The 27284-nt window shown below is 36.7% G+C and overlaps 2 protein-coding genes and 1 long non-coding RNA gene across 13 annotated transcripts in view; 1 reads left to right on the top strand and 2 right to left on the bottom strand.

Moving 5' to 3' along the window:
• LOC122834013 (R3H domain-containing protein 2) overlaps window positions 1–8633 on the bottom strand; it is a 46839-nt gene extending 38206 nt beyond the window's left edge. For 5 of the 11 annotated variants that reach the window (XM_044122071.1, XM_044122069.1, XM_044122073.1 and 2 more), the window contains exons 1-2: window positions 8267–8549; window positions 7884–7937 (exon numbers count right to left, since the gene is read on the bottom strand). The gene's annotated coding sequence lies outside the window, so the exon portion shown is untranslated. Of the gene's footprint in view, window positions 1–124; window positions 334–7883; window positions 7938–8266; window positions 8551–8571 lie in introns of those variants that run through there. The other 6 variants (XM_044122068.1, XM_044122072.1, XM_044122070.1 and 3 more) reach the window with 3 other exon arrangements.
• A 3094-nt stretch (window positions 8634–11727) lies between these two features.
• Window positions 11728–16559, top strand: LOC122834192 (inhibin beta B chain). Its single transcript, XM_044122382.1, has 2 exons — window positions 11728–12601; window positions 13441–16559. Exons 1-2 carry the CDS (start codon window positions 12232–12234, stop codon window positions 14220–14222), a joined length of 1152 nt encoding a protein of 383 aa, XP_043978317.1. The 5' UTR covers window positions 11728–12231; the 3' UTR covers window positions 14223–16559.
• On the bottom strand, window positions 14069–23944 carry LOC122834193. The gene is made up of 3 exons (XR_006371149.1): window positions 23864–23944; window positions 17950–18054; window positions 14069–14206 (listed from the first exon to the last, which is right to left on the bottom strand). It is a non-coding gene; the product is annotated as an uncharacterized LOC122834193 (long non-coding RNA).
• Between the last annotated feature and the right edge of the window lie 3340 nt (window positions 23945–27284).

Below are 27284 nucleotides of genomic sequence, written 5' to 3'. Positions count from 1 at the left end.
TGTTGATCTTCTGCTAAAGCAGGAGTCTTACAACTAAACAAACTTTACCACGATAAAAAAAAAAAAGAAAAGATAAATCAGTGAATGCAGCACTCAATCAAGACCAAGCTTTTAAAGTATTTACCTCAGCATGTAGTAGTACAAATGAAGGAATTCCATTTTCTGCAGTAAGTGAAGAGAGATCCAAGAGACTCCAGGTCTGCCACTATCTTCAGCTCATTGTACTTTTCTCCATCTTCACGCCTGGTGCGTTACCTTCCTCGCTGGAGATACTATCGGCTCTGCTTTTTTAATTGGTTTTATGAGGAAAAAAAAGACTCTTCTGGATTCCCTCCCTTTATCTGAATATGGCACAGGCACTACAGCGGAAAAGAGAAAACCTTGCTCGCAAACTAGCCCCCTCTTTGCCTACCACTCTTATGCTATCATGCGCACAGTTTGTACCGCTCCCTGCTCCTCAAACCCTCCCTTTCGTGCAGATTCTCATTCTCTCCCCTACACATCTTGTTTGCTCTTTGCCTCTGTAACAATATAGTTGCAATGACGGCCAAAGCAGGGCATTCAAGAAGCCCAGCTGTTAAAAGGGCTGCTTGGATCCGCTAGCACATCAGTTGATTCAATAGTACTTCTCTGTAATGACCAATTGCAGTAAATATTATTTAATAGATGCAGTTTCAAGGTTTGGTTTTGTTCTGTTAAAAAAAAAAAAGAAAAAGAAAAAAAGATGCGTCACATAGTCTGAGGACATACTAGGCACCATTCATCACTCTCCATTTTTCGGAAGCTGTCATCATCTGCAGCCTCTGTCTGGCCAAACTGAATAAGCTTCAAGTACTGACAGCTGCTGGTGAAACTCTAGCACTGCTGCAATGGAAAATGCAAAATAAAAATTATACTCAGGGAGCGATGCGAGAAGGGAAGAAAAGGAGACGGGAGGAAGAAAAAAAAATTAAACCACCTCATTAGCAAGGAAAACCTTATTCCCACTAGACAACATATTTGCATGTTCTCCATACAGTCACTTAACTGCAAACGTCAGCTGAAAGACGCTGCAGAACAGGGCAATCAAAAGTTCAGCGACAAATTATTTTAGCAGCAAACTTTATGTAAGGCAGTTACATAAAGTTCACTCTTGTCCCTTCGTGGGGCTGGGAGGGTGGCTGGTGCCAATCTCCAGCTACGTTCCGGGCGAGAGGCGGGGTACACTCTGGACAGGTCGCCAGTCTGTCGCAGGGCAACACAGAGACATATAGGACATACAACCATTCACACACACACTCACACCAAGGGAGAATTTAGAGAGACCAATTAACCTGACAGTCATGTTTTTGGACTGTGGGAGGAAGTCGGAGAACCCGGAGAGAACCCACGCATGCACAGGGAGAACATGCAAACTCCATGCAGAAAGACTCCGGCTGGGAATCGAACCCAGGACCTTCTTGCTGCAAGGCAACAGCTCTACCAACTGCACCACTGTGCAGCCCAATTTAAGAATCGTGCAAAACATTAATAGCTGCTCCCCTTAAAACATGCAAACCTTATATACATTAAGTCATCAAACCAATTGATGACTTTGTAATCCTAGCATGACCCTGGACAAATTTGTCTTAGGGTGACCACATGACTGGGATAAAGGAGATGTCATGCACTAATGCCATCTAATGCCTAAAAACAAGTCCAGCTGCAGCTGCACTTGAACAACCTGATTGCTTCTTTTTACAAACCTGCTAGAGATATAAAGTTGCAAATAGAAAAAAAAGAGTCATCCAGCAAGAATACAACAGTCAAAGGAACAACAGAGACTGTTGAGGTTCATCCCTCAGTTTTGACATGTAACGTACTGCTGTTCTAATAAAAAAAAAATGCATTGACAATAATATATTTCATCATTTTGAGCTTATTAGTAGGAGAGTAAAGCCTGCTGCAATAGAAAACCTATAAGAAAGGTATACACAAACACCAAGCAAGACCTGAAATGTTGGTATAACCATGTACACCGTTTTCCCTTTATGCGTTTTGTGAGAACCCTCCACTATTGGATCACTGACACATAAGTGACACATAACCAGTCTCAGGCCAGACTTGATGCTGTCAATTCCCTTCTGCTCAGATCAATAATGTATATAACTGAAGCAAAAGATGGGCATGAAAAACAAAAACACTAAAAACGGAAATGCAATAGGAGTAACAAGAACATGAAAGAAAGGGGAACAAATAAAGATGGAGAGGGAGATGAACAGACTCAGGAGTGGTAAAGAGAAGAGAAGCAGCAGCAACAGCACCACACTTGGTGCTTTGGCAGAGATCTATAAATAGCTATTCAAATCTCTCTAGAAAAGGCACTCTTCTACTTATGCTGCTCTATAGACAGATTCAGAGACAGAAGCTGATATGGATATCTTGCTGACAAACTGATTGCATCAAACATAATAACAGTCAAGTGTTTTCATAATAGGATTCTAGAAAATACTCATATCATACTTTTGCAATGACAACTCTAGCTGTTAAAGAGTATTTGATAAGAAATCAAAAACAATAAGGCTTGGTCTTAAAACTTGTAGTTGGACATTGATAGACTAAAATAAGCACCTTCACAAAACAAACCGTTTTAAATCCATTTTCAAATGTTCATCCAATGCAGAAACAGGTACCACATAAAGATTCACAAGATACAGGGTACAAAAGGGGAAAATATGTTGTCAGAGAAGCCGATTATTTTTTCTCTCTCTCACTGGTGGCCTTAGCAACAGTAGATTGTGGATTCAATGACTCACCTCAAGCAGATCTCACTCTGGATTATTTTTTCTCAATGATTTGTCCCTTACACCAACACCTCAGGAAGGGTATATTTTGGTACAAAGCACAAATTTTCATTGAGATGTCAGCCACAACAAGCCTTTTTTGTAAAACCAGAAACTGATGCCAGTCTTACTTCAATTTGATAACAGCTCATGTCTGATTTCTTCATACAGCAGAGCGATGTTGGTTTATCACTGAACATTTCAACTGACTAATCTTTCAGCAAATCTTTCCACCTGTATCCTCCACCTGCATCCTTTTTCATCCTATAAACATGTGAACTGTTTTGTTCATGAAATGCATAAATTGTGATATTGCAAGTACTATTTAATATTAGCTTTCAACAAAGTAACTGAATGCAAGGCAAAGAACTAGGCAGGCCAAAATTAATAATGCATCCTGTTCCATTGCACAGGATTTTAAATAGGTTGCACAAAAAGTATGTTTGGTCTCAATCAAAAACTATGATGTCAACTGCTCTTTGCTCTGGACAGTAACAGTTGGTGCTATAGTAGTGCTAGCTTATCTAGGCTAGAGTCAGCACTTTAACAACTCAAACAGAAAAACTATTTCTCAGTGAAGCCCACAGTTTCTATGGAAAATTGCTCTTGCCGTTAGAGATTTTAACAAAAGAAAACTATAATAGCCCATTAAAGTACAGAGAACAGACTTTCATGGCAATTTTATCAGCAAATGTGGCTCAGCTGGTAATCCTCAATTGGCAATTTCTTAAAATCACATCATTTGAGAATGCAAAAAATGTTTTTGTTTTTTTTTTCCTTTGCAAATGCACATGTCGCTTTCCCAGAACAGATGGTTGAATCACAGCTCACAAAGTCTGTGCTGTGATCCCATCTAATTATCACACCAATCTTGCTATTTTCAGCTTCACTGTCAAAAAGTAGGGCTATAGCCAAGACACAAAGAGCAATGACCATTTTTCAACAAAAGTGTGTTTAACAAACTGTAAATTCATCTTGCGATTGAGAAATTAGTCTTCAATGGGACAGTAAACTTTAAGAAATACTATATAAAGTTAAAATAGATATAGTGAAAACTGATTTGTAAAGAAATGAATGTCATTCAAACTCCAAATGAAAAACTTTCAGTTTAACAAAAGTTTTTCCAAGTTAAGCAAAACATAACAACAGCCACACCATCTTGCCTATTGAATTCACAAAGTAAATACAAAGTCAATGACAGCCATAAACTTGCAACACCACCCTTAGTTACAAGGAAAAATTTTTTGATTTGTGACAGTCCCCATTGTCCCATTGTTTAATTTTGATGACACAATATTCAGTAACTAAATTAATGAAAGCACGCAATTGTTAATTCAGAAAAGAACTGGCATTTTGCACAAAAGTCAAGTTTTTTTTCCAAGTTACAGAAAGTTAAAATAAAACTAAAAAATTATTTGATTATAAAATAAATAAATTATTTATAGCTTATAGCTCAAGCAAGTTAAATAAAACTTTGTCAATTTAAATGGATGTTTTCTGCAAATTCGTATCGGCCAAAATTTCAACTGGAAGGTCAAATTTTTTAAAGTTTGTTAAATCAGCCAGAACAATACAATCGTTGCACCCCCATTTACAAGGTCTAAAATTAAAATGATTGAATGCTAGACTTTACAAAATCTTACTGAAAACCTATAGTAATTTGATACCTCAAAATAAGTGTAAAAAAATTTATAGCTTCAACAAGTAGGACTTCATAGGGTTTTAATTAAACGAGTAATAATTTTGAGAAAAATCTGTTCCTCAAAAGGTTTATTCTCTGTCTCTTCTAGACATAGCCAATGGCTGAGTCTTTCTTGTGAGCAACTTTGTGCTCAGTCTTAACTTATAGACCTGAAATCTTATCCATTTAGATGTATTTCTTTCCTAAATGAGGACATAAAACATAAAAGCAAATCCTGGACCAGTGCATCTGCGTTTTTTGTTATTATTTACGCATCTGCTTTATCTTCTTAAACAACCAGTAAGTTGTGGCAGATGGCCACTCACACCAAGCCAGATTTTGCTTGAGGTTTCTTCCTGTTAAAAAGGGACTTTTCCTTTTCGCTGTCACCACATTCGTGCTCAGAATGAGGGACTGCTTCAAAGTCAATGACACAATGCAAGCAACTGTCCACTGTTGCTATCTATAGGAGGGTTGAAAGCAGCAAGTCAGTAACTCAATACAATCAACTAGATTTCCTTAGAAAACTTTTTATAAAATTGGAAAATTAAACTAACGTTCCAACTTTATTTGATAACTATGATCAATTTGAAATGCATGTAACTGACTTTAAGTTTGTCCACACAATTGGATTGACTTGTTTTGTCTGCTTGTAAAATTCCTTGAGGCAATGTTTGTTGCGAATTAGAAATATGTAAATAGTTATAAATGACTAACAATCAGTCATTTATAACTGTGTATATTAATAAACTAAGTTGAAAATGTCACTTCCCACTGAAATAGTCCTGTTGCTCACATTCAAATTCTGCTGTCAGCTTCCACCTTTAATTAAAGCCCAAACACACTGTGCGAATTCCAAAATCATAAGACTTGAATGTGTCACACTGTGCAAGCAGGACATTATAAAATTTTAATGGTAACCTGTGTCACATTGTTAGATGGAAGACAGTAGATTGCACAAATTGCTGCTGAGTTACAGCAGTTAATAGACCAATTGTTAGTCAGATGCTGAAAAGAGGGAGAGGAGGTGGAAACAGAGACATGGCTGGGCAAAAGAGGGCACAAATCAGGTACAGTCATAGTGCCAGTCACACTGCTCAATTTTTTCAGAAAATATTTGACACCTTTCATTTAATTTTTTTTTAGTTGAGAGAGAGCTGAGATGCATTTGGCACAATGAACAACCATCAACTAGGAATGCTCTGATCAGGTTTTTTGCTGCCGATTCTGATACCGATCATCCATGAGGCCAATCTCTGCCGATCGCCTGGAATGGCTGTTAATTTTTCACTTTAGGTAGAAATGATACTATGTTATCTGGTGAAATGGAAAAATTATCTGCCAATAAACTCACCTAATTTATTAGGTGAATTTATAAATAAATAAATTAATTTATTTATTCATAAATAAATTCACCTAATTTAGACATAATAGAAATTTTTTAATACACATCTAAACTCTTTTTTTTTTTTTAAGTTACGTGCTGCAGCTTTAAACAGATGTTTAGTGTGAGAGTTCAACGTATGGTGGAGGTTGAGCGGTGCTACATCTGTAAAATATTAATACCAGTAGCACATAGCGGTGGTCCAAGAGCAAGAGCAGAACCACCAGCTCGAGTACTTAAATTATTTTTCGGGTTATTTGTTTAGCTTTCTGACCGTGATGCTAATCTGGGTGAGTGTTAGTAGTTGTGCACTGCTTTACCTGCTATATGGCCACTCCAGATGTCCTTTTTTTCTGCATTGAGCCTCAATTTAGCCAAACTCCGTCAAGTGCTTGTTTTTTTAATGCCATATTAGATTTGTTGTGTTGATGCATTTTGATGTGCTTCAACCCAAGGTAATTTTCCGCCGCAACACGCAAACGTTCCCATTCACTCCGAGTGTTATAGTTTCACATGACAGGATTTATTCCTGCGCGCTTGCGCAGTGTGAAGGAAAGAGGAGATATGCTGCACAGGCTAAGTGAGATAAATGTGATCAGCAACAAGAGACAGTGATCGGCGATCACCGGTCATAAACTTTTTCACGGAAATCGGCCGATCAGTCGGCACACCTCTACCATCAACCACAAGAACAAGCTTACAACCTGAGATTTTTAAAATAATTCTTTCACAATTAAATATTTTAGGCCGGGATGGTCAATAAATGCACAGCAAAAACCCAGTTTAGGGAGAGCACAACAACCACCCGTACCTTGAGTAGGAAGAGATCTTCAGTTCAATTAAAATAAAATCCAATTATTCGTATTTTTATTGTCTGCATGATGGTGTTGCTTCTGAATAAAGAGTACTTTTAAAGAGATTTTAAAATGCAATTTAAAAGGTTGTTTTATGTAAAATTGACTTTTTGAGCTTTTTATAATATTATAACATTAATCCCTCATCAAAAATATACTTGGAGTGTTACTTTGACTCATTTATGCATGTTTGAGAAATTGTTGAATTTCCCATGGCATTCATTAGGAGGTGCATAGACACTTAATCTCACAAAGCTCCACCTTGGAGTTTCAGTCTCTAGCCGAGCTTCTGCCTCACAGAACCCCAGGCTCCACCAGACTATTGGTAGCAGCAGTTAGCAAACACCTGGTAGAACTGTGTATCTGCCGAGCTTATCATGCAAACCACCTCTCAGTCCAACGCTCCTAAGAGCAGTTGAAACAACATAATAAAAAGGCACTGTGATGAAGAGCTGAAGGCAGAATGCCAGAAAGAGTAGAAGCTTTGTAAAGAGACACAAGCCTAATCTCAAGGTGTCAAAGTGAGAAGTCAAATTTCTTTTAAGTTATGTTTGACATATACACCATTTTATAAGAACTGAAGGTAACAGTTACTTGATTATGCTACAATATGACAGTATGAGCTTGGAAATGCATAATACAGCCCCTTTAACATTAAATCAAAAGTAACAGAAAAAGTATCATCCATTCAATCAAGGAAGATTAGTATATTCTAAACAAGAACTGACATAATCATCCAATTAAAAATTTTGTTCTGTTTTAATTTTTTTATGTCATCTTTGATAGCATAACTACACATAACAGTAATTTTTTTGTATTCACTAAATAATTATACATATATATGTGTGTGAGTGTGATATCTACAGCACAGTGATGACTGCGCTGCGTGCTTTAAAAGTCTCTCTAAATGTAGTCTAATTTGAACATTTGGACCATCCGCAACTATAAATGCCTTAATTTCCATTTTATTCACACAACCGCGGAGTTTCATCAACATCTTTCTCACACCATGAAGACGACTGTGAGCTATCATAGCCATCTCGTGCCTGCCATGGAGTACGCGGACTTTAAAGATGGTGTTTCATGTAACATTACAAATGGGACTAAATATAGTAGATCATCAATTATAGATTATCTCAAGTCATCTTCGTGGTTCAGCTTACCGTTTTGGTGGCCGTGTGTTTAGACTCCCGTGTGGAAAATCCTTAAAGTTGTCACTGTGAAGGATATACGGCAGTATGGTCAGTCGTGGCTGTGCAGTTGACTGAAAATATTAGCCGCTAACAATAGCTAGCTTCTCGTTCTAGCCTGCTTCCTCCAAAGAGTATAATTAGCTACAAAGCTAATATTAGCCAGGCTAGCTAGCCTTTTCTTTCAATGTACGCTAAGTATCCAAGGCTCATAAATCCTACCGTTTTAGTTAACAACGTCTATCAGGCAAGACAGTACATGTCTACAGCGAAGTGAATCTTGTTATAAAGCAATCCAAGTACTGTTGTGTCCTTAAATAGGGGGATTAGGTTTGCTAGCTCCCAGAATGACTTACCGCTGCTAATGTGATGTTGCTGCTAGCCTGAGTTGGATCACTGCAACCCGACTGTCAAAATAGCGCCGCGTGAGGGTACAGCGCCACGAAAGTTAACGGCAGGAAAGCAAGAGCTTAAAAGCAGGGCAGTCAATACTGTCAATGGAATACTGCAAAATACAAACACAACACTAAAGAATAAAACGATATAAATTAAAGAAAAAATAAACAAAACACTAGTCCCCCTCTTTTCAGCTCCGGCTTGAGAGTCGGCGTCAGTTTTTGCCCCCCACCCCCCTCACTGACTGTTGACGTCAGTGACGTACCTTTCCGTCGCTCACTCAGAGACGTTCAGAGTACGGAGAAAGTTGTTAAAGCCTTATCGATCTTAAATAGAAGCCAAAAAACCCGAAAACGACAAGCGAAAACCAAAGGGTGCCCTTTTAGTCTTTGGTAGGTGGTTGTCGTTCAGACAAGGACCTTCAGTTGAATCCAGTGTCAGTTGTGGTGCAAATTACCAAGAGGGTCAGTGTTTTGTTTTTCTTTTCTTTTCTTTTCTTTTTTTACAGGAAACACAAAACAAAAGAACAAAAAAACAATGCACATTTTTATCACTTAATTAGTATATTAAGTGAGCTAAGGAGCCATTTGTGACTCCTGAACTGCTGCAGGTTGCAAACCCCTAATCTGTCAGAAGAAAACTGTCATCCTGTCAACACAGTTGATCCTACTAAGAGTGCAATACTATATATTTTTTTATTTTGTTGCTAAAGTAAAACCGTGAATGTAAAAATAATAATAATAAGTTAAAGGGACAAATTAGTTGCAGTTTATGTGCCAGCTCATATCATCATAAGAAATTAACTTAGTATTATCTCTTCAGTATAGGGGCCACACCAGGAGCCAGGACCAATTCTTTAGGACCAGTTCTCATGCTTAACCTTTTCAGTTTTAAGCCAGTTATGATTACCAAAATTATTTCTGTTCGCTACATCCCTGAATATTGAAAGATCTGACAGTACTTGGGTGGTAGTTTTCCTGTGGATGAATCCCACCTCTGACTGGGTAATTGGTGGTATTGAGTGTTTGGTGCAACTATCAGGATCTGCTGGTTTCTGGGTTCCAAGGTGATATGAAGGGTTACTCTCTTTGATGCCTTTGTGTCAAACTCAAAGCCTGGGGACCAAATCCAGCCCTGTCAAAACTTTTTTCTGGGCCACATAAATAGTACTTTCAGGTCAACACTTGTGTGTTTAAATTTTACTTTATCAATAAGTGCAGTGCCAGAATAACAGAAAAAGATGCTCAAATATATATTTTTTTTATTTTAAGAAGAACTTAAGAGTAAAATAATAACCTATGTCATTATTTTAGGACAGTGACAGTATGTTTGAAATGGAAGTACATATTCTAAAGAAAACCTGAATAGGATGCATGGTCTGACAGCATAAAAATGAAAAGAAAACAGCCAAAACACCAAGGAGAGATGTTTTTTTTTGTTGTTGTTGATGTTGTTGTGTTGCACTTTTCCAATGCAAGAAAATGCATCTTAGCTCACCATATCAACCAGTAAACAAACAAAAAACTCTTTCAAATTGACAGAACCAAATCACTTTCAAAGTGGTTTGAGGACAACATAGTCAATGTTTTGGAGAGGGATTTCGAAGCCCTGATCTAAGTTCCATTGAAAAGCTGTGAGCGGAGTTGAAAAGATGTGTATGAGCAATCAATGAGAAGATTGTGAAAGCAAATGTTTGACAGGTCATAAGGTCAAATTTAAAAGGCTATTCTAAAATGTGCTATGGAAATGTGTAGTCATATTGAATAAATTTGAATATAGATTACATTAAGGCACATTTGGGAGATGTTTTGTTTGTCTGATGTGATGTACTAATTTCAGATGTTGAGTTTTCATTAGCGTCACAACAGAAAGAAAGGCTACTTGTAATTATTCTACAGTATACATACTTTTGGTAACATTATGACCTAAAACAGAAAATCTGGTATTATCTCAGGCAGAGAGAAAAAAAAGTTGCCTCTTTTTATACAGTGTGTATCAACATTTAATATCAGGTAGCCTCACCTATTCTTGTGGAAATGTTGCTTGGCAAGTCTAAGAAAAACATTTTTTGTATCAAGCAACAGGCTTCTTTCATAATTCTGGCAGCATCTTTCTTGGAATTAAAGGTAGACCTAGGGTTAGATCAGGTTTTCTGGTTTGGGTGGGGCAGCTCTTAAGAATAGTCATTGCATTTACAATAGTTTTGAGGTTGGCACCATTCCAGCAGCTCAATGTCACCTTTTGTTATTATATCTAAAACCAGTTTTGACATGTTTTGGGGTCACCACTATGTCGGAACACCCAACTCTGTCAAGTTTTAACCAGTTGTTGATTTGTGATAAGGTGGAAGAAGTCCCACTTCATTTTTCCGTTCACCAATCTTGTCCAATTCACAAATATCAGTTGAACACACATATTCACCCAATTTTCTATGGTTTTAATTATTATTCAAGTTTTGGTGTTCCAAAATTTCAACCTGTAAGAAAATTACCCCAATCATATGAAAAGAGAAATTGTGAAAGAATTTAATCTGTTAGAATAAAAGTCCAGACCTACCTCAATTGGGAATCTGTTGCAAGAATTAAAATGTATATTTTAAACATCCCCTAGTAAACAACTCTTAAGTTCAAAATTATTCATAACCCTGACAGATTAGGGTTTAAAGTTATCCTATAATTTGACCAATATGTTACATAGCTGTGTTTTAGAACATAGTTTACATAATTTAAGATTTTCATCATTTTTAATCTTTTGTTACACTTTGGACGGCCACTGGATTTAGTTGTAGTACTTCCTATTGCCCACTTGTCGGCAGGCAAGTAGCCTAATCATGTGTCAGAGACTTGAGAATAATTCCCCCCCTAAAATTTACTGTTTCGCCTTGAGGTAAAAACCTTAAATGGAAAATTAAAACCATCTTAGAATTTATATGTCAGTCAAAGTTGTACCTCATTATTGTGTATTTAATATTATTAGTTTTGCACTACGAAATGGGTGCACGTATCAAAGGACGCTACTGCCACATCATGTTTGAGCATGACATATTGACCTACTTTATGAATAACTGTTTGCAAGAATTTTTGGCTTATGTAACGGAGAACTGGTGTTACTAAAATATTGAAAATCACGTGTAGCACATTATTTGATCTAAATAAGTTGTTGGTTACTGTTTGACAGACATCACCAGAACCCAGGCTGAGAAAACTTGTAGCAGCTTGAGGGAGTTATTCTTCTACTGTTCTTTTTTCCGCTTCGTAACACAGCAGAGACACGAGGAATGCGTCCTCTTCACTGCCTGGTTCTTGTTCTGTGACCGTGCACACAACATGACGGAACCTGTTTTTTAAATGCCGTCCCCGCTTTCACAGAGCCCAGCCCTTTCTCACATGTTGAACTACGCTGATTGTGCTTCTCGGGTACCATTCGTAAATTGGGTTAAAGGGCAAAGCTTTGCGACTTTGAACGCTTCAGATGTTATGGTTGCGCCAAAGAGCGCAACGTGGCACAGAAATAAGATCAGATCCTTGTCCACCAACAGATAACTTTACGCATTTATTATGGTGCCATAAAATAAGATCAGGCTGTCACAAAGGTAAGAAAAAGTAAGCGTGAATCGACTGCCAACGTGTGAACGTGTGCTGTGTGATTGTCCGTGTTGTGGGAGAGGACACTCTGATGCGTAATTTCCCCGGTGCCCCGATGCGCTCATTGGTGCGTCTCTCCAACGTGTCACAAGTTTTGGTGGATTACCCCACATATCTACAGCATCAGGAGGGTGAGACGCCACTCTGCTTTCCAGCTTCTGTCCTGACTGTGTCACAGCTGCCAGCAAGAACCTCTGACAACACTGGGTGGAAAGAAGCACTCAGTGGAGAGTTTTTAGAAGATTTATTTTATTAGTAAACTTATTCCAACTCCAAAAAAAATGCAAAACCTTTCTTTATCCTGGAGGATGACGCCGTCTTTTTCACTTATTTCACTGCTGCTACTGGCAGCTTTGCTGCTGAAGGGGCTCCGGGTCAGCGGCTCCCCAGCCTGCGCGTCCTGTGGCTTACCAGCAATGGAAAAAGACGCAGAGGAGAAGATGATGATAGAGATCGCCAAACAGCAACTTTTGGAAAAGCTCCACCTGAAAGAGAGACCGAACATCACTCAGACTGTGCCTAAAGTGGCGCTTCTAACTGCGCTGCGCAAGCTGCACTCGGGGCGCGTCAGACAGGACGGCACCCTTGAACTAGAAAACAGTTTACCTACCAAAGATCAAGGCTATGAAATAGTGAGCTTTGCAGATATAAGTAAGTTTTTCTTTCATTTTCATACTGTAAATCTTTTCTGGCATGACTTTTAAACACTTTGCATGAGCGCACCTTTTGCGCAAGTTCGTGCGTAAAAGTGCATGGGTCGGTGTTCCCCCTATAAAAAAAATGTTTTATTTTGAATTCTTATACTCATGTGAGAAATGACTGAAATCGCATTACTGCCAAATATACATATTCATATACAGAGAAGTTAGATTATTCCTGCGCAAAATGCTCATTTAGTTGAATTTTGATTTTAGATAAACATCACGCCCCCTTCAGTAGTCCTAAAGATTTCATAGTGGTTTTTGCATTTGAAATATTAAAATAGGTCGAAGACTGTGTTGTTATAAAAGCATATGGAAATATTTAAAAAGAAAAGGCTCATTGTAAAGGCAGCTGACTTACTAATAATTAGGATGCTTGATGCCCAAGCAAGTCTAAAAAGCAGAACAAATAACTTAATAAACTACATAACCTTTAAACATATAGAAATTATTGGGATTAAAATGTTGTGTATATCGAGTGCTACATCAAAGTTTTTCAAGAAAATATAGATGCACCTAAAGCCAAGTGCTTGACAGCAGATAGATTTAAGACATAGCTAAAGAGCTCCAGCAGAATCATTTCTTTATGCCAGATTAAACTATCACAAAAATAAAAAGCAAAGGTTAAAAAAAACAAAAACCCTGACCTGTATTTAGAGAAAGTGGACTTAATAACTTTATCTTGCAATCATTTCAGCACATTCCATTTTGGCTTTAAGGTGACAACCTCTTGAGATGTTCAAAATATTAACAGTCTGTGTTTGTTTTTAAATTGTCATTGTTTCATAGATGATTCAGACAGCGGTGACAAGGCCAGCCTTAGCCTTACCTTTCAGTTTCTGCAGGAACAAGGCAAGAGCATCCAGGTCCTTCAGTCCTCTCTGTGGATTTATGCCAAATCTTCTGAAGATCCTCACCGGAACACCCGCCTCCTGGCCCGGGTCTTCCTCTCAGCAGACGAAGAGACTTCAGGCTCTAATCGCACCCTGGTGAAAGAAAAGATGCTGGAGGTAAAGGAGAGCAACTGGCATACCTTCCCCATCACCCACACACTGCAGACCTTTTTGGACGGAGGTCAGCGACGACTCCGGCTTGAGGTCAGCTGCATAGAGGGTGAAAGGAACCTTTGCTCCTTTAATGGCTCGACTGACAAAGCAAACCAGCCCTTCATGGTGGCCCAGGTGCGTCTGCGTGATGACCACTCCAAGCACTTAATCAGAAAGCGATCACTGCGCTGTGGAGACGAGGTGACAGTGTGCTGCAAGAGAGACTTCTACATCAAGTTTAAGGATATCCAGTGGGATGAGTGGATCATTGCACCTGAAGGCTACCACATGAACTACTGCATGGGTCAGTGCCCCCAGCATCTAGCCGGCTCCCCGGGCATAGCATCCTCATTCCATGCTACGGTCTTCAGCCAGCTTAAAGTCAATGGCATCAACACAGCCACAGCTTCATGCTGCATCCCCACTGAGCGCCGGCCTCTGTCCATGGTCTACTTCAACTCTCAGCACAGCATCGTCAAAACAGACGTTCCTGACATGATAGTTGAGTCCTGTGGATGCACATAAACAATAGCATTAGAGGCAATCTGAAATACGCAGATATTAAAGACTAAAAAATTAAAGAGGAATGTTTGCTTTGGACAACTTACAGTAGTAGGAGATTTTCACATGTGGCTAAAATATAACACAAAAAATATAACCAAAGACACTGAATGCCTATATTGTGACGTTTTCATGTACTTTTTAAAACTTAATCCCTGTGAATAAATTATGGTATTATTAGTAATTGTTTTAAAGATCTTAAGAAACAAAATGCTTTGTCAAAGGGTTTACAGAAAAGTTTTTAGTATTTTTTTTAATACAAATAAAAAAAAAAGATTTATTTTTGCAGAATTGGAATATTGTTTTTAGGTTAGATAGATAGAACAACAATAAATAGTACTGCAGGGACATTGATTGGGGAAACAAATCTGCCCAGCAAAAAAATAATAGTAATAATAATCAGATTTTTTAAATTTCCTAAGTAAAAATAATTTTTTTCTCTCAGAAAAAAATGTTCTACCATTTACTTGGAAAGTGTACAAATATGCCAGATTGATTTAAAAGTTTTGTTGTTGTTTTATTTACTAGACTCAGTAAAATGTCTTTTTATATTTGTTTCCTGCAGTAAAAACAAAAAAGAGGAAAAAAGCAAATCCACGACATAATTTCCAAAAAATTGAGGCAAGGGCATGTAATACAATTTTTATTTTTATCTTAGTGTCATTTAATTTTTATTTTTTCTTATTTAGTTGTTTTTTGTTTATGGGCTTGATGTTTTTTTTTTTTTTTTTTTACTGCTTTTAGGTCTGGATTTAGGCCGACTAGTTAATCACCACATTTCTTTAGAAATCTTTATTTTATTGCTTCTGTCTTCATCTCCTTTCATCCTCTTAGGATGTGAAGAGACAGCTGACTATTTGGTTATGTCCTTTATATTCAAGCACTGATGGCAAAAAATGTTCACTTTTTTTCTAAATGCATACTGAAGTCTTGCAGCAATTTTGAAGACTTTTAAGACAATTTCAAGGATCTCTCTTCAGATTTATGAAATGTGAAATCCCACCATTGAAAAGACTAAATCAAAATGTGCTGTACATTTGTATGCATAGATACCTCGACACATACATAGATGTAGAGGTTAGAGCAGGAAAAATCTGTCTGAGTCCTGACTGTGGGCAACATAGATTTGAAATATGTTTTAACAACATATTCACTGTATTCTTTACACAAGTTTCTAATGAGCTGGGTGGCTTCGACAGTTTATGAACCCAAGGTCATTTCTCAGCAGCATGAGCAAACATTTAGCTATTGCCTCAGGGTCTGCTAATGTGAAGGTCTGTGAGGCAGGTGGGTCAATGAGCATGTGCTGATGCACGTTGGCAATTATAGCTTTCAAAGTCTAAAGTTTTCAGGAGTGATGTAAATTTAGTAACTTCCCAGTAATAGATAATAAAGGTGTCTCTGTTTGCTAGAACGTCTTATTGGCTCTACAATCCCCTCTTTTGAGATTGTCATTATTTTTTGGTCATTGAACCAGAATAGCCATATTTGGAAAATATATGGTGTTATATTATAAAATATAAGAACCTCAATGGGAATAGTTTAATTTAAAGCATGCTGGTGGTAAAATAGCTTGTTATGGTATCTTAGAACACATTTTCATTTATTGTTCATTCATTGCTTGCCTTATTTTGCAATTTTCAAATGGGTAAGTTAGAGGTAAAAAAAATCATGAAATTGCTTACAATAGAGCTTTGCATAATTCATAATAAGGTGTTTCTCAGTTGCTGAATATCTCAGTAACCCAGTGTACTCCTTAAATCAGGCTCTGTTCATCTGTTGGTTCAAATCATGATGACAAAGCTTTTCTTGGCTGAACATGATCATATTATCTTCTATTTATGGAATGTATATTTTTAGTTTTTTTTTGTAGCTTACCCTGTTTATATCCTCTAATATATCATGTCCCAGGGCTTATTGTGACATGTTAGTGCACCGCACCACTACTAAGACAAGCACTTTATCACCCTTACTGTAGTTTCAGTGCAAACTTTGCTAGAGGGGTATTTTTTTACTGTACTTACAGCTAAAGTGGGCATGACCTAAAGTATAAGCAGGGGATCCATCTGCTTACTTTCATAAGCTTTAGCTGTGTTCAAACATATTATGTTGTAAATACACTTGCTGATAACAGAAGCCATTCTGTGTCTATTTAAATATATAATCATTTTCTTTATTTTTATATGATTCTATATTTTGTATAACACTGACGATTTATAATAGACTTTTAAACAAAAATAATATTGAATTTATTTAATTTTAATATCTGTGCATTTTTCAATAAAATATATTATAAACCAATATATTGTGTTGCATTAATTGTGTATGTTTAATTTATGTCATTAACTCTTAAGGCTCATGGGCTGAACCCATGAGAGAAGATGAATCTCATTCTTATTTAAATATTCACAGTAAGCAATGCTCATGTAGTTGCATCTGTGTTAAGAAAATAAACTATTAATTCATTACAATAAGATTTTTTGTTCACACAATCATCAGTCTTACTTTTTGTAGTTTCAAGAAGATGCACGTGTATTATGATCATACTGGTGCCGTTTCTAGGGCAAAGAGCATATTTGCTCATACAAACAGTAGAAGTGGCTTTATGGACCGTCTGTGTTTGATGAGTAAACAGTCGTCCCACTCCCTTGGCATGCAATCACTTTCCTATCACGCATTTATATTATGGATTGATTGCAATCTAAATCTGAGGCACTACTATCGGAGTAAATAAATAATCATTTATACAAGGAAACGATATGTTAAAATATAGCGGGCTAGTGGTCCAAACATATTGAACATCAGAAGAAAAATTGTATTTGAACTGATATAATCATGTTTTATGTTTAACTTTGAATTTGTTGAATTTTGCAAAATGCTGACGACCATGACAATTGACTTTCCTGAAAATCATTAGGTCATAACATATTGTTCGCTCTCTGAAATACATTTCTCAACTCTATCTACAAGGCCAACAGCACAGTCATGTTACATCATCCAAAATGGACTATAATCACCATCTGGGGCACTTTGGCACAAAAATGAAATTTTCCAGGGCAAAGATGCTGTTTATCCATATTCGATCCCAAACAAATGCCTAATCCTCATCATTAATAACTCAACTATTATGTGGCACAACTTTGGTCATGTAGCTAAGTAACATTTCTTTAACTAGCCATAGGTTTTGGGAGTTATCATCAGCAACATGCATTTATTCTGGTTGAGCAGTGGAAGAAAAGCTTGTTAAAATGTTTTAGTCAAATATTCACATTTAAATCTGCAAAGATTTAAATGTGAATATTTGTGTAAGATTAGAAAATGTTCACCGATGCCACAAATCCAATTTGCCTGATCATGAAGTAGGTTGAGAGAATTAATGTCTGTCTTGAGATGCAACACAGATGGAAGCATATCCCAAAGGACTTGCAGCAATAATGCAGAAAAAGGTGATTCTACAGAAATTAATTCAAACAGCTTGAATACAAATTTCTCCAAATGTTTTACATTTAATTCGAAATAAAAATAGAAAGATAATGTACAATTTTTTCATCAGGTTTACATTTATTTTCTAACTTTTTTGGTTTACAATTTAAAGTCCCAATAAAGTATACTGATGTTTGTGGTCATAATTGGTAAAACCGATGAACTATAAATATGTTTGAGTTTGTGAATGTGATTATTTGTGACATACATCAGAAGAAGGAACCTGCAGGATGTGACTGGTGAATAACTCCTGATCAAGTCTGATGAGACAGAACCTTGTCGTTGAACCAAAGGGAGTCACTTCACAGGGAACCTGTAAATTAGCAAGAAACAGAGAAAAGAATGAGATCTATTCTAAAAAATTTGTCCTTTGCATGAAGGTTTTGAACATGAAAATCTCAGTATTTATCAATCAGGTGCAAAATCAAATTTCGATCAGCTATTAGTTAAAAAATAATTCCTAAATGACCCTGAAAGAGCCAGAATACTGAACTTTCATTTAAAATCCCTCTGCACATTGCTTGTTTACTTGTTTGAGCAGCAGTAGGACCAACCTTTAGAGTGAGCTATATCAGAGAATTTTGTTTTGCTGCCAATAGCAAATTATGAATCATCACAGGTGATTTTCTAAGAATGGCAAACAATCACACCTTTTCCTTCAGAAAATAGTTTGGAGTAGCACAACCTACAGTTTGGTTTGAAGTGCCATAAGAAATAACCAAGACATAACATTTTGAAATGAAGCATATTTTTCTATTGTTACAGGGATAACAATCGCATTAAACAAAGTAATTTTCCAGTTTCAATATCTTAAACAAGAACACTTGAACATGTGGACAGGTTGAGCAATTGATCAAACTACTGACCTTCTAATTATTGAGCAACCAATTCTGCTGTCTGAGGAACAAAAGTTCAGTAACACTGCCCCACATTCAGTGCCCAAAAAGGATTTTTTAAAATATTTTTTTTGCCATATAACAACTAACCATGTACATTTATTTAAATTAAGATTCATATGTATTACAACTAAAAATCTGCAGAGTGGCACATCTTCCTTCAGCTTCTTGAGTGAACCACCTTTAGTCAGTTACATTGCAGGTTCTTTGGTTTATAACTCTAATGTAATTTCCATGAGCACATGGTTTCTAAAAGACAGTGATAATATTTAAAAAGAAATGTAGAAATACCTGTGCAGACATGCAACAACAGTCAATAGTTTGTGAGAAGAAAAAGTGAACTAGTGAAGAAAAAAAGATGTCTCCAAAAATTAAAGAGAGGGGCCTGAACTATCTTTAATATGACACTATTTGTTAACACATAAAAAACATTTCAGATTGTTTTGTTTTTCAAAAAGCCATTGTACCTTGTCTTACGACCTTTTGGGTGATACTTGTGTCATTTCCAGCCAGATAATAACTTCTGGGTTTCAAGGAAATGATTTTAGAAATCTGTTCTGCCTCAAAGTTTGTGTATAAACCCAGAACAAAAAGTAAAAAGATATTGAGGAGATGATGAATAAATCATCCACAATGAAACAAGACCTCTTTTAGCAGTGGCTGAAATGTAAATGTTAATTTGTTTATGAAGCACATAAAATTCTGAAATTGATGAAAGTGCTGTACAATTCAATGAAGTGAAAAAAAATAAACAACAATAAGAACAAGTGAACAAGACTACTTAAAGGAGCAGTGTTATACTTAAAGGAGCCACATAGTGTTATTTTATAGCACAATCAATTAACTTCACTTTCAGTTGTCATAAAAATACTGTATATTTCAAACATGACTGAAAAGAAATTTAACTTCACAATTTAACACCTTGAAATTGAGATTCTGTCTTTTTAAGAAGTTCCTTTTCAATTACATGCCACCTTTAGCTTGTCATCTCATCAACATTCCTCTAGTAAGCATTTACAAACAGTGCACTGGACTGCAAAATATTTCATGATATAAGCTCAGCAGATGCAAAGTTCCAGCAGGTGTTTGCTAATGGCTGGTGGGGCCAGAATTGTCAAAGGTTATTTGGTAAAGCTGAAATCCCACACAGAGGAAGAGGTCATTATTCCAAAAGTGACATGAAAAACCAAATTAAACTTCACAGAGGGACATAAGCTTCAAAGCCTAAGAACATCATCCCAACCATGAAGTAGAATGATGTCATGCAGCATCATGCTGTGGGGGTGTTATGCTACAGGAAGCACTGATGCAATTCATAAAGTTGCGGGTATCATGAGGAAACAGAATTATTGAAAGACCATTTAAAAACATTTACCAGAAAGTAAAAGCTTGCATGCAAAGATCCGAAGCACAGTGATTGCAATTTGACTTAATGACAACAAAATTGGTAATGCAATGGCTCAAAGAAGGAATAAGCAGAGCTGAAAAGGTGTGTGCAAGCAGGGTGGCTAACAAACCTGAGTCAGTTACACTACAGGCCAACTAATGGGGAGAACATCGTGTAAAGTTACCCATGTCATAAAACTTTACAGATAATTCTGAAACATATTAAGAAGATTTATGCAAAGTATGTAAATATATGTAGCTTTGATAATCTAAACTGGATAGATTCACGCTGACTTAAATACAAACATAAATTGTACGAAAAATGTGGAAATTTAAAAAAGGTTCAATTAAATTTAGTCTCCTCAGTTACAGCTTATTGGTGCACATTTTGTAATTTGATTCTTGAAAGTAATCTGTGACATCACGTTTTCTCTGTGGCTCAGCATGGCTGGATTTGTTGAGACAGATATGGAAGCATGATTTTGCATCTGTTTCAAATGTGACTGGCAACATACACTTTGCCTTTCTATCTAACCACTCAAGGAATAAAGGCTTTTTGTTTTTCTTTGGTGAGGACTATGGGTGAAGGCTGAACGTGTGAGTGCACGTGTGATGGTGTTAGAACATGAGCATGAAGAGAGTTAGATGTTGACTGGTAAGCAGGTGAGCAGTGTGACACCAGGAAGTTCTAGCATTAGCCTCATTTAATGAAAGTAAATAGCTGACCTAGTTTGAGAAAATGTAAAGCCTACTGACTCACTGATATACTGACACACTGACCCACAGACCCACTGTTTTGCCATGTGCCACTAAAACCCTAAATCCTTCACTCCACTCACAATCCCACAAATCCTTTACCGAAGGTCAAAGGTGTCAGCCATAGTCGCTGCTCAAGGTGTCATGGCAGGACGAGACGTGAAATCACACTGTTCCCACTCTCTCCACTGATTCCTCAGGTAAACAGTAAATAACGATGCAAGGCTTAGTGAGAAGATTACTGTGTACAACAACAGCTACATAATCCTTCCATGTAACAAGTCATGAAGTCTCTAAATGTATGATACACATTCTAAGATCCAATTAAATAACAGCAATTCATACAAATGGTATGAATTGCTTAATCCCAGGGACTTTCACTGGGATTAACAATTAGATTTTATGTTAAGTCTTGTTAAATTAAACACCTGGTGCTAGAAAATGTATTTTTCACTGCATAAAGCCACTTGGGTTATCAAGAGAATTAGATGTTATTAAATACTCCATATTTAATTTGAAATATTTTCTGTATAGATGCCAATTTTCATGACAAATAAAGAGAAGTTCTGTAACTTTCTGTTCTGTTCTGTTTCTTTAACTCTACCAGTAATCACAGAGGTCTCAGAATACAATAGAAAAGTCATAGATTATCTTCTATTGTGCATGGTTGCATTTCATCAGCTCTGGGGAGTAAGGGAATGCAGTAGACCTTTAATACACACTTTCAATGTCAATTTGAAGAATCTGGAACTCTGCTGTTTACCGTGTTCTAGTTTTAAAATACACGGCCCTTCAAATAACTCTTAAATCCACAGGATGATCCCATTACGACAGTCCCAGTTACGTGAGGAGTACCTTGTTCCAGAACAATATCCTGCAACGGGAACCTAGGCAAAGCTTTACCCTTAACTTATTTTCTAACCTAAAAGTTCTCATCTGAGTCCAACAATTTTTTTTCTAGTGTGTTTGTTCAAATAAAAAATAGAGATGAGGAACAAAGCTAGCACAGTAATGTACCAGTAATAATAATAAAAAAATATTTATATTGCAACATTAAATTATGACAGCAAAGCAAGACTTAATAAACTTGTGATAAATTGCATCATTTTAAAATTTTAAGTATTAAATTCACTTCAGATACATACATTTTTAATATGTATTTTTTTTATTTAGCTTTAATAAGTTACCTAAAATCTTTATTGTGTGCTTTATACAAATGATTCAAGATAAGTTTGTAAATCACCGTGAAACACAAAATTATTGCTATTTTTTATATACTAACATTTGCATATGGCTGTACCGTACCAATATAGGGATTACTAAAATGATTAACAATTATTAATTGCGAAATGAACTACAGTTTTACCACATGGTGGCGTTTCTAAAGTAAGAAGACTGAGAATCACTCTCAGATTTATTATTGCGAACAATCCAATTAAACTAACACTAACTTTACCCTGATCATGTTATTTACTCTGTCATTGCATCCTAACATTTTAACTCAAAAATATTGTCAGATTGAGACAAAAAATAACACTTAGCATCAGATGACCTAAGGCACAGGTGTCAAACTCCAGTCCTCAAGGGCCGCTGTCCTGCATCTTTTAGATGTGCCTCTGCTGCACCACACCTGAATAGAATAATTAGGTTATTAGCAAGGCAATGGAGAACTGATATACACAAGGAAGAGGTAATTATTTCAAGGAAGAATTTCATTCCAGCGTTTTGTACCTGTGGCACATCTAAAAACTATATGACAGCGGCCCTTGAGGACTGGAGTTTGACACCCTTCACTTAAGGGGTCTAGATTTTGCTGAGATTTGCAATCACATTCCATAAATAGACATATAATTTGAATACAAAATCTGAGTAGAAATAAGAGGTGTATCCAGAGAACTGAATCCATCATAGCAGGAACTAATATAGCCTGATGTGTTGCACATGCTTAATCCATGCATTTTGTTTTTTCTAGGGACCATTACCCACTCTAATCAGAGTAACAGCGGATACTCAACATCTTCAGTTACTAACATTATAGCATCCCTCGGAATTCACCCAGAATACTGTGCAAAATATCTTCTTAGATACCTGTGCCCCAAGTGTTCTTTCATGCATTGTTGGTATAGCTAAAATAAATTCTCATTTTAAGATGATTTCCTTTAGTGGCAGAGCACTTAGATTAAGTTATCGGTAAGATAAGCGGTCTATTCAACTCTTTTGTGGTTGAAATAGATTTCTAGCTGCCAAACCAGAAAGGGTCAATAGAAGTTAAAACTTGCAAAATAAAAGAATGAATTAAAGAGATCCTTTATATGTGATTGAAATCTAAAAGACATCCCTCGAGTATTGAACTGGTGGAACTTTTAGAGCTGTTTGGCGAAGATACCGGTATGCTGTTACCCTTTTTGTAACTTACAAAGACTAAGCATAGGCCTTGAATACTCATTTTTGGAGAGTCTTTATTAACAACAGTATTCTCCAACCTACGTTTAATATCTTCAAACACAAAACACAAAGAACCTATTCTAAGACCTTAGACTGGGGCAAGTCAGAATCTGCGCCTGAATCACAGGTTGAAACATATCAAAACATTTACATTTAACTGCCTCATAAAACTTTTATGAACTTTTAAATGCCTGCAATCCAGATACAAATCTGTGCCAAAAGTAGAAAGGGGCAGTTATGGGATCTCATAATTCTGAGATTGAAGAAGTCTATGTACTTTAAAGAAATATTCTCATGTGATTGATTGTCTCTTGGGATCATCTAGATCAGGGGTCTCAAACTCCAGGCCTCGAGGGAGTTTTTAGATGTGCCACAGGTACAAAACACTGGAATGAAATGGCTTAATTACCTCCACCTTGTGTAGACCAGTTCTCCAGAGCCTTAATTATTCTATTCAGGTGTGGTGCAGCAGAGGCACATCTAAAAGTTGCAGGACTGCGGCCCTCGAGGAGTGGAGTTTGAGACCCCTGATCTAGATGATCCCAAGGTTTTTGTGTGACAGCTGTCACACAAAAAACACCATATGAATTTGTTTGAAACCAAATTAAGAGACCTATGAAAAAGAAGTAACATACTTACATCTTCAGCATATGAAATACACTTTTGCATGCCTTTCTCAAACAGTGGTAGATTGTAGGTTCATGGGTACCACCAGTAGCTAGCAAAAAAGCATACTTGAGTATAGAGCAGGGCAGAAAGAGTGTCTACACATTGATTGTGCTTAGCATTTTGTATGACAATTGGGAGTTGAGACTGTAGTTTTATGAACATTCAGAAACCATCAACTGAAAGTTACTTTTGGACACAGCAACTTAAATAAACTCTTTAGTGGAAACTACATACCTTGTTGTATCAGGAATCAGTCTCTTTCATTGAAATGCCAACTTGTTGGAGCACCAGATATGCCAACATGTCGAGGGTATGTAAATTTGTAGCAGATGGAACCTTTAACGATAGTTTGAAAATAATCCATATGTACTTTCACAGTGAAATCTGAAGTACTCCAACAGAAAAGAAATTGATCAAGTGATGAACATTTCTTATAAAGCAATGACCTCACGAGCATCCCAAGCTATTCAGATAGACTTGGTTCCGGAAAGGTTGAAGAATGCCATGTTTGTGGTTTAGCAGTTACAGCAGACAAAATACTAAGTTAATGCTGCTTAAGGAAGTACATTTTGTTCCCAAACTGCTACATGAATGTGTCCAACCTTTACAGTTTTGAGACTTTATCTTTACTGTAATGTGTGTGAGTTACATGACAGAAATTTGGGGATCTCAAATAAAGGTGCCAGGAATAATGCTGATCTAACTAAAGCACCATGTAAGAGCAAAAGGTTTTAGTCAGTTGCTCATATGTGTACCAAATTAAACGTGCTTATATACCTTACCCAATGAAGTATTACATATTTGATGGTCGTTTCTGAGGTTATATCCCTTTGACAGCGTAGGACCTCTGTGCTGAACCACCATAAGGCTTCACAATCGGTCATGAGTTGTAGAAAGGAGAACAGTTGTACCTCTGCTGTGCCTAGTTAAATAATATAATAAAATAGATGTTGTAGATGGCACACACATGTAAAACTGCAATAGACACACACATATTGATGTTAGTTAAGAATTGTATGTAAGGAAGACATGCCCGAGCATTATTTGATCACAACACACTGGAACAACAACTGAAGCAGTCAATGCCTAGTAATTGCAATACTTCTAACATTTCTTCAAATTACTATTGCAGTGCAAACAGTTTGTTGCTTAAACAAGGTTGATAAAACTATATGCATTTCATAATGTAATCTAAAATTAACAGTTTTATGGCCACTTGAGGGCAGCAAAATGCCTCAGAAGACTCGTGGATACTGCAAGCCTCACAAGACAGTTCTGAGCAAGAATTGATCTGCCAGAGTAAAAGATTCAAGCACAACATGTTGGATAAAAGTCCAAATTTAGTGGGTAATAAGCGGAAGCCACGCGGTAAAGGTACTAATGACTCAACAACAATGCATTAATTACATTTTTTTTTTTTAAATGCAATTTAATGCAGAAAATTCCTTTCTGCTGCTACAGCTAAGCTTTGGGTCTTTGCAATAACCAAACTGCTCTCCACTTTTGACTTGATTATGTCAACATTACACCTTAATTGAGAAATAAATGGCATTGTATAATAACACCCTCAAGAACCCCGCCAACCCTTCCCACTTCATTGGTAACATTTGACCCATTGCATCATCCTAGAAAAGTTTTCAAACTAGTAGAGAACAGCTTAATAAAAGCAAGGTGCTAATTTTAAAAAGTAAATAGCACACTTCAACAATGATCTGCCCTTTAAAACCTCCATATTGAGATAAATAAACAATTTTGAGTGTTATTCTCTGAGTCTTCATTTGATTCATGGGCACTTATTGCTTTCTAACTTCCTCTATCAGCTAGCTGTACTGTGGACACATTTACTAAATGCTAAAGAAAGCTTGTTAACTGTTATTTTGCTTTATCTAACAGCAATGCTTTTTGTTTTTATATTAGTTAATTTTTCAGCAGAGGGCCTCAATAATGCACCCATCTTATCTTGAAGGAACTGGAACCATTATAGAAACGTGCCATTATTAAGTGTTCATCATATGCCTTTCAGTGTATGTGAAACCATGTTTGGTTAAAATAATTTATGAAATTATTGATTGATACATGACAAGTCTTTTTCCTACTAATTTTGCGGCACGTTCAGCCAGAAAAACAAGCACATGCATTGCAGAAGACATCAATTTTAATCTATAACTTCAGAAATTAATCACACAAATTCCCAAGGACAAAATATTAGTACAGAACGAAGTGAGCTCACCTTTGAAATGCTTTCCCTTTCAGTTCTATGTTCCACTAAACTTCTAGCAGCCAACTTAGTTCAGCAGCTGGCAGCTAATTGAATATGTTCTTCAACAGCAGGTACTCTATACAGAACCATAGTTAGGTTTCACCACAGTCACAAGGGAAAATATTTTTATACAGCTTTATAGAGTGAAAATTATAGGTCTGCCACACCAGGAGTATTTAAGGGAAACAATTCATTGGGCAGAATCATAAATTGTAGAGCAGGGCTTTACAAAGAGTGGGGCGTGTCCCCCTCCGGGGGTCACCAGAGAGCTTCATGGGGGGCACAACATAATGAAAAGAAGTAAACCAGAAAAAGTAATTTTGATAATTTAGCAAACTTTCCAAATTGATTGGTTCTTAGACACTAAAGTTACAGTGCATAAGGAGAACGGACCAAGCAAAGTAACTAAAAATTTGGAGCAAGTCTGACCATAATTATTTAAAGTTGGTATTTTCTTGGGTTGGCTCTCCACTTTCACAGTGTTTGCAAAACTCCAAGAGGTTTTTTTTAAACAAAGGGCTAAATGAATTGAGGTCACAGCAGACAGCAGTGTTAGCACTGCTAATGACAAGGCAACTGAAGCATGATATGGTGATACACATAGCTAAAGCAGATAAACCCCAGAACATCAGTGAAACGTATGAATGGAATGTCACAGTTGTGGATTTGTTGTTTGAGATGGAGTGAGGTGCTGAAGGAGACCAGCAATCCCTGTTCTAGAGTTTTCCCTTTGAATATTATTTCAAAAATTGTTCTTGCTGTTTTATCTGAGTTCAAAGATTAATGGTCATCATCATCAGCAGCTTTTCTGGACTGAAGGAACCTATGTCAATCAATAAAATTACTAACACAAAAGCTCTTACTGTGGCTGCTCATGTTGCCAATACACAAAAAAATTAAAATTTCCAACTGAATTTATTAGATGGCTATATTACTTCATATACTTTGACTTATAAAAACCAGCAGTGATAACCTTCCTCAGACTATCTGTTTATTATCCACACTGTGACTACGTGTTTAAAAGTGGATAAATGAAAGTGTTCAAATGAGAATAGAGGCTGCTGGATTTACACAGTCCAGGATCCAGTAGGAGCTTGCATCAGCACAGCTAAAGGAATTAATGTCACAGTT

The sequence above is a fragment of the Gambusia affinis genome, linkage group LG07, assembly GCF_019740435.1.
Source record: "Gambusia affinis linkage group LG07, SWU_Gaff_1.0, whole genome shotgun sequence".
Classification (NCBI taxonomy): Eukaryota; Metazoa; Chordata; class Actinopteri; order Cyprinodontiformes; family Poeciliidae; genus Gambusia; species Gambusia affinis.
This window is presented reverse-complemented; position numbering and strand designations above follow the sequence as displayed.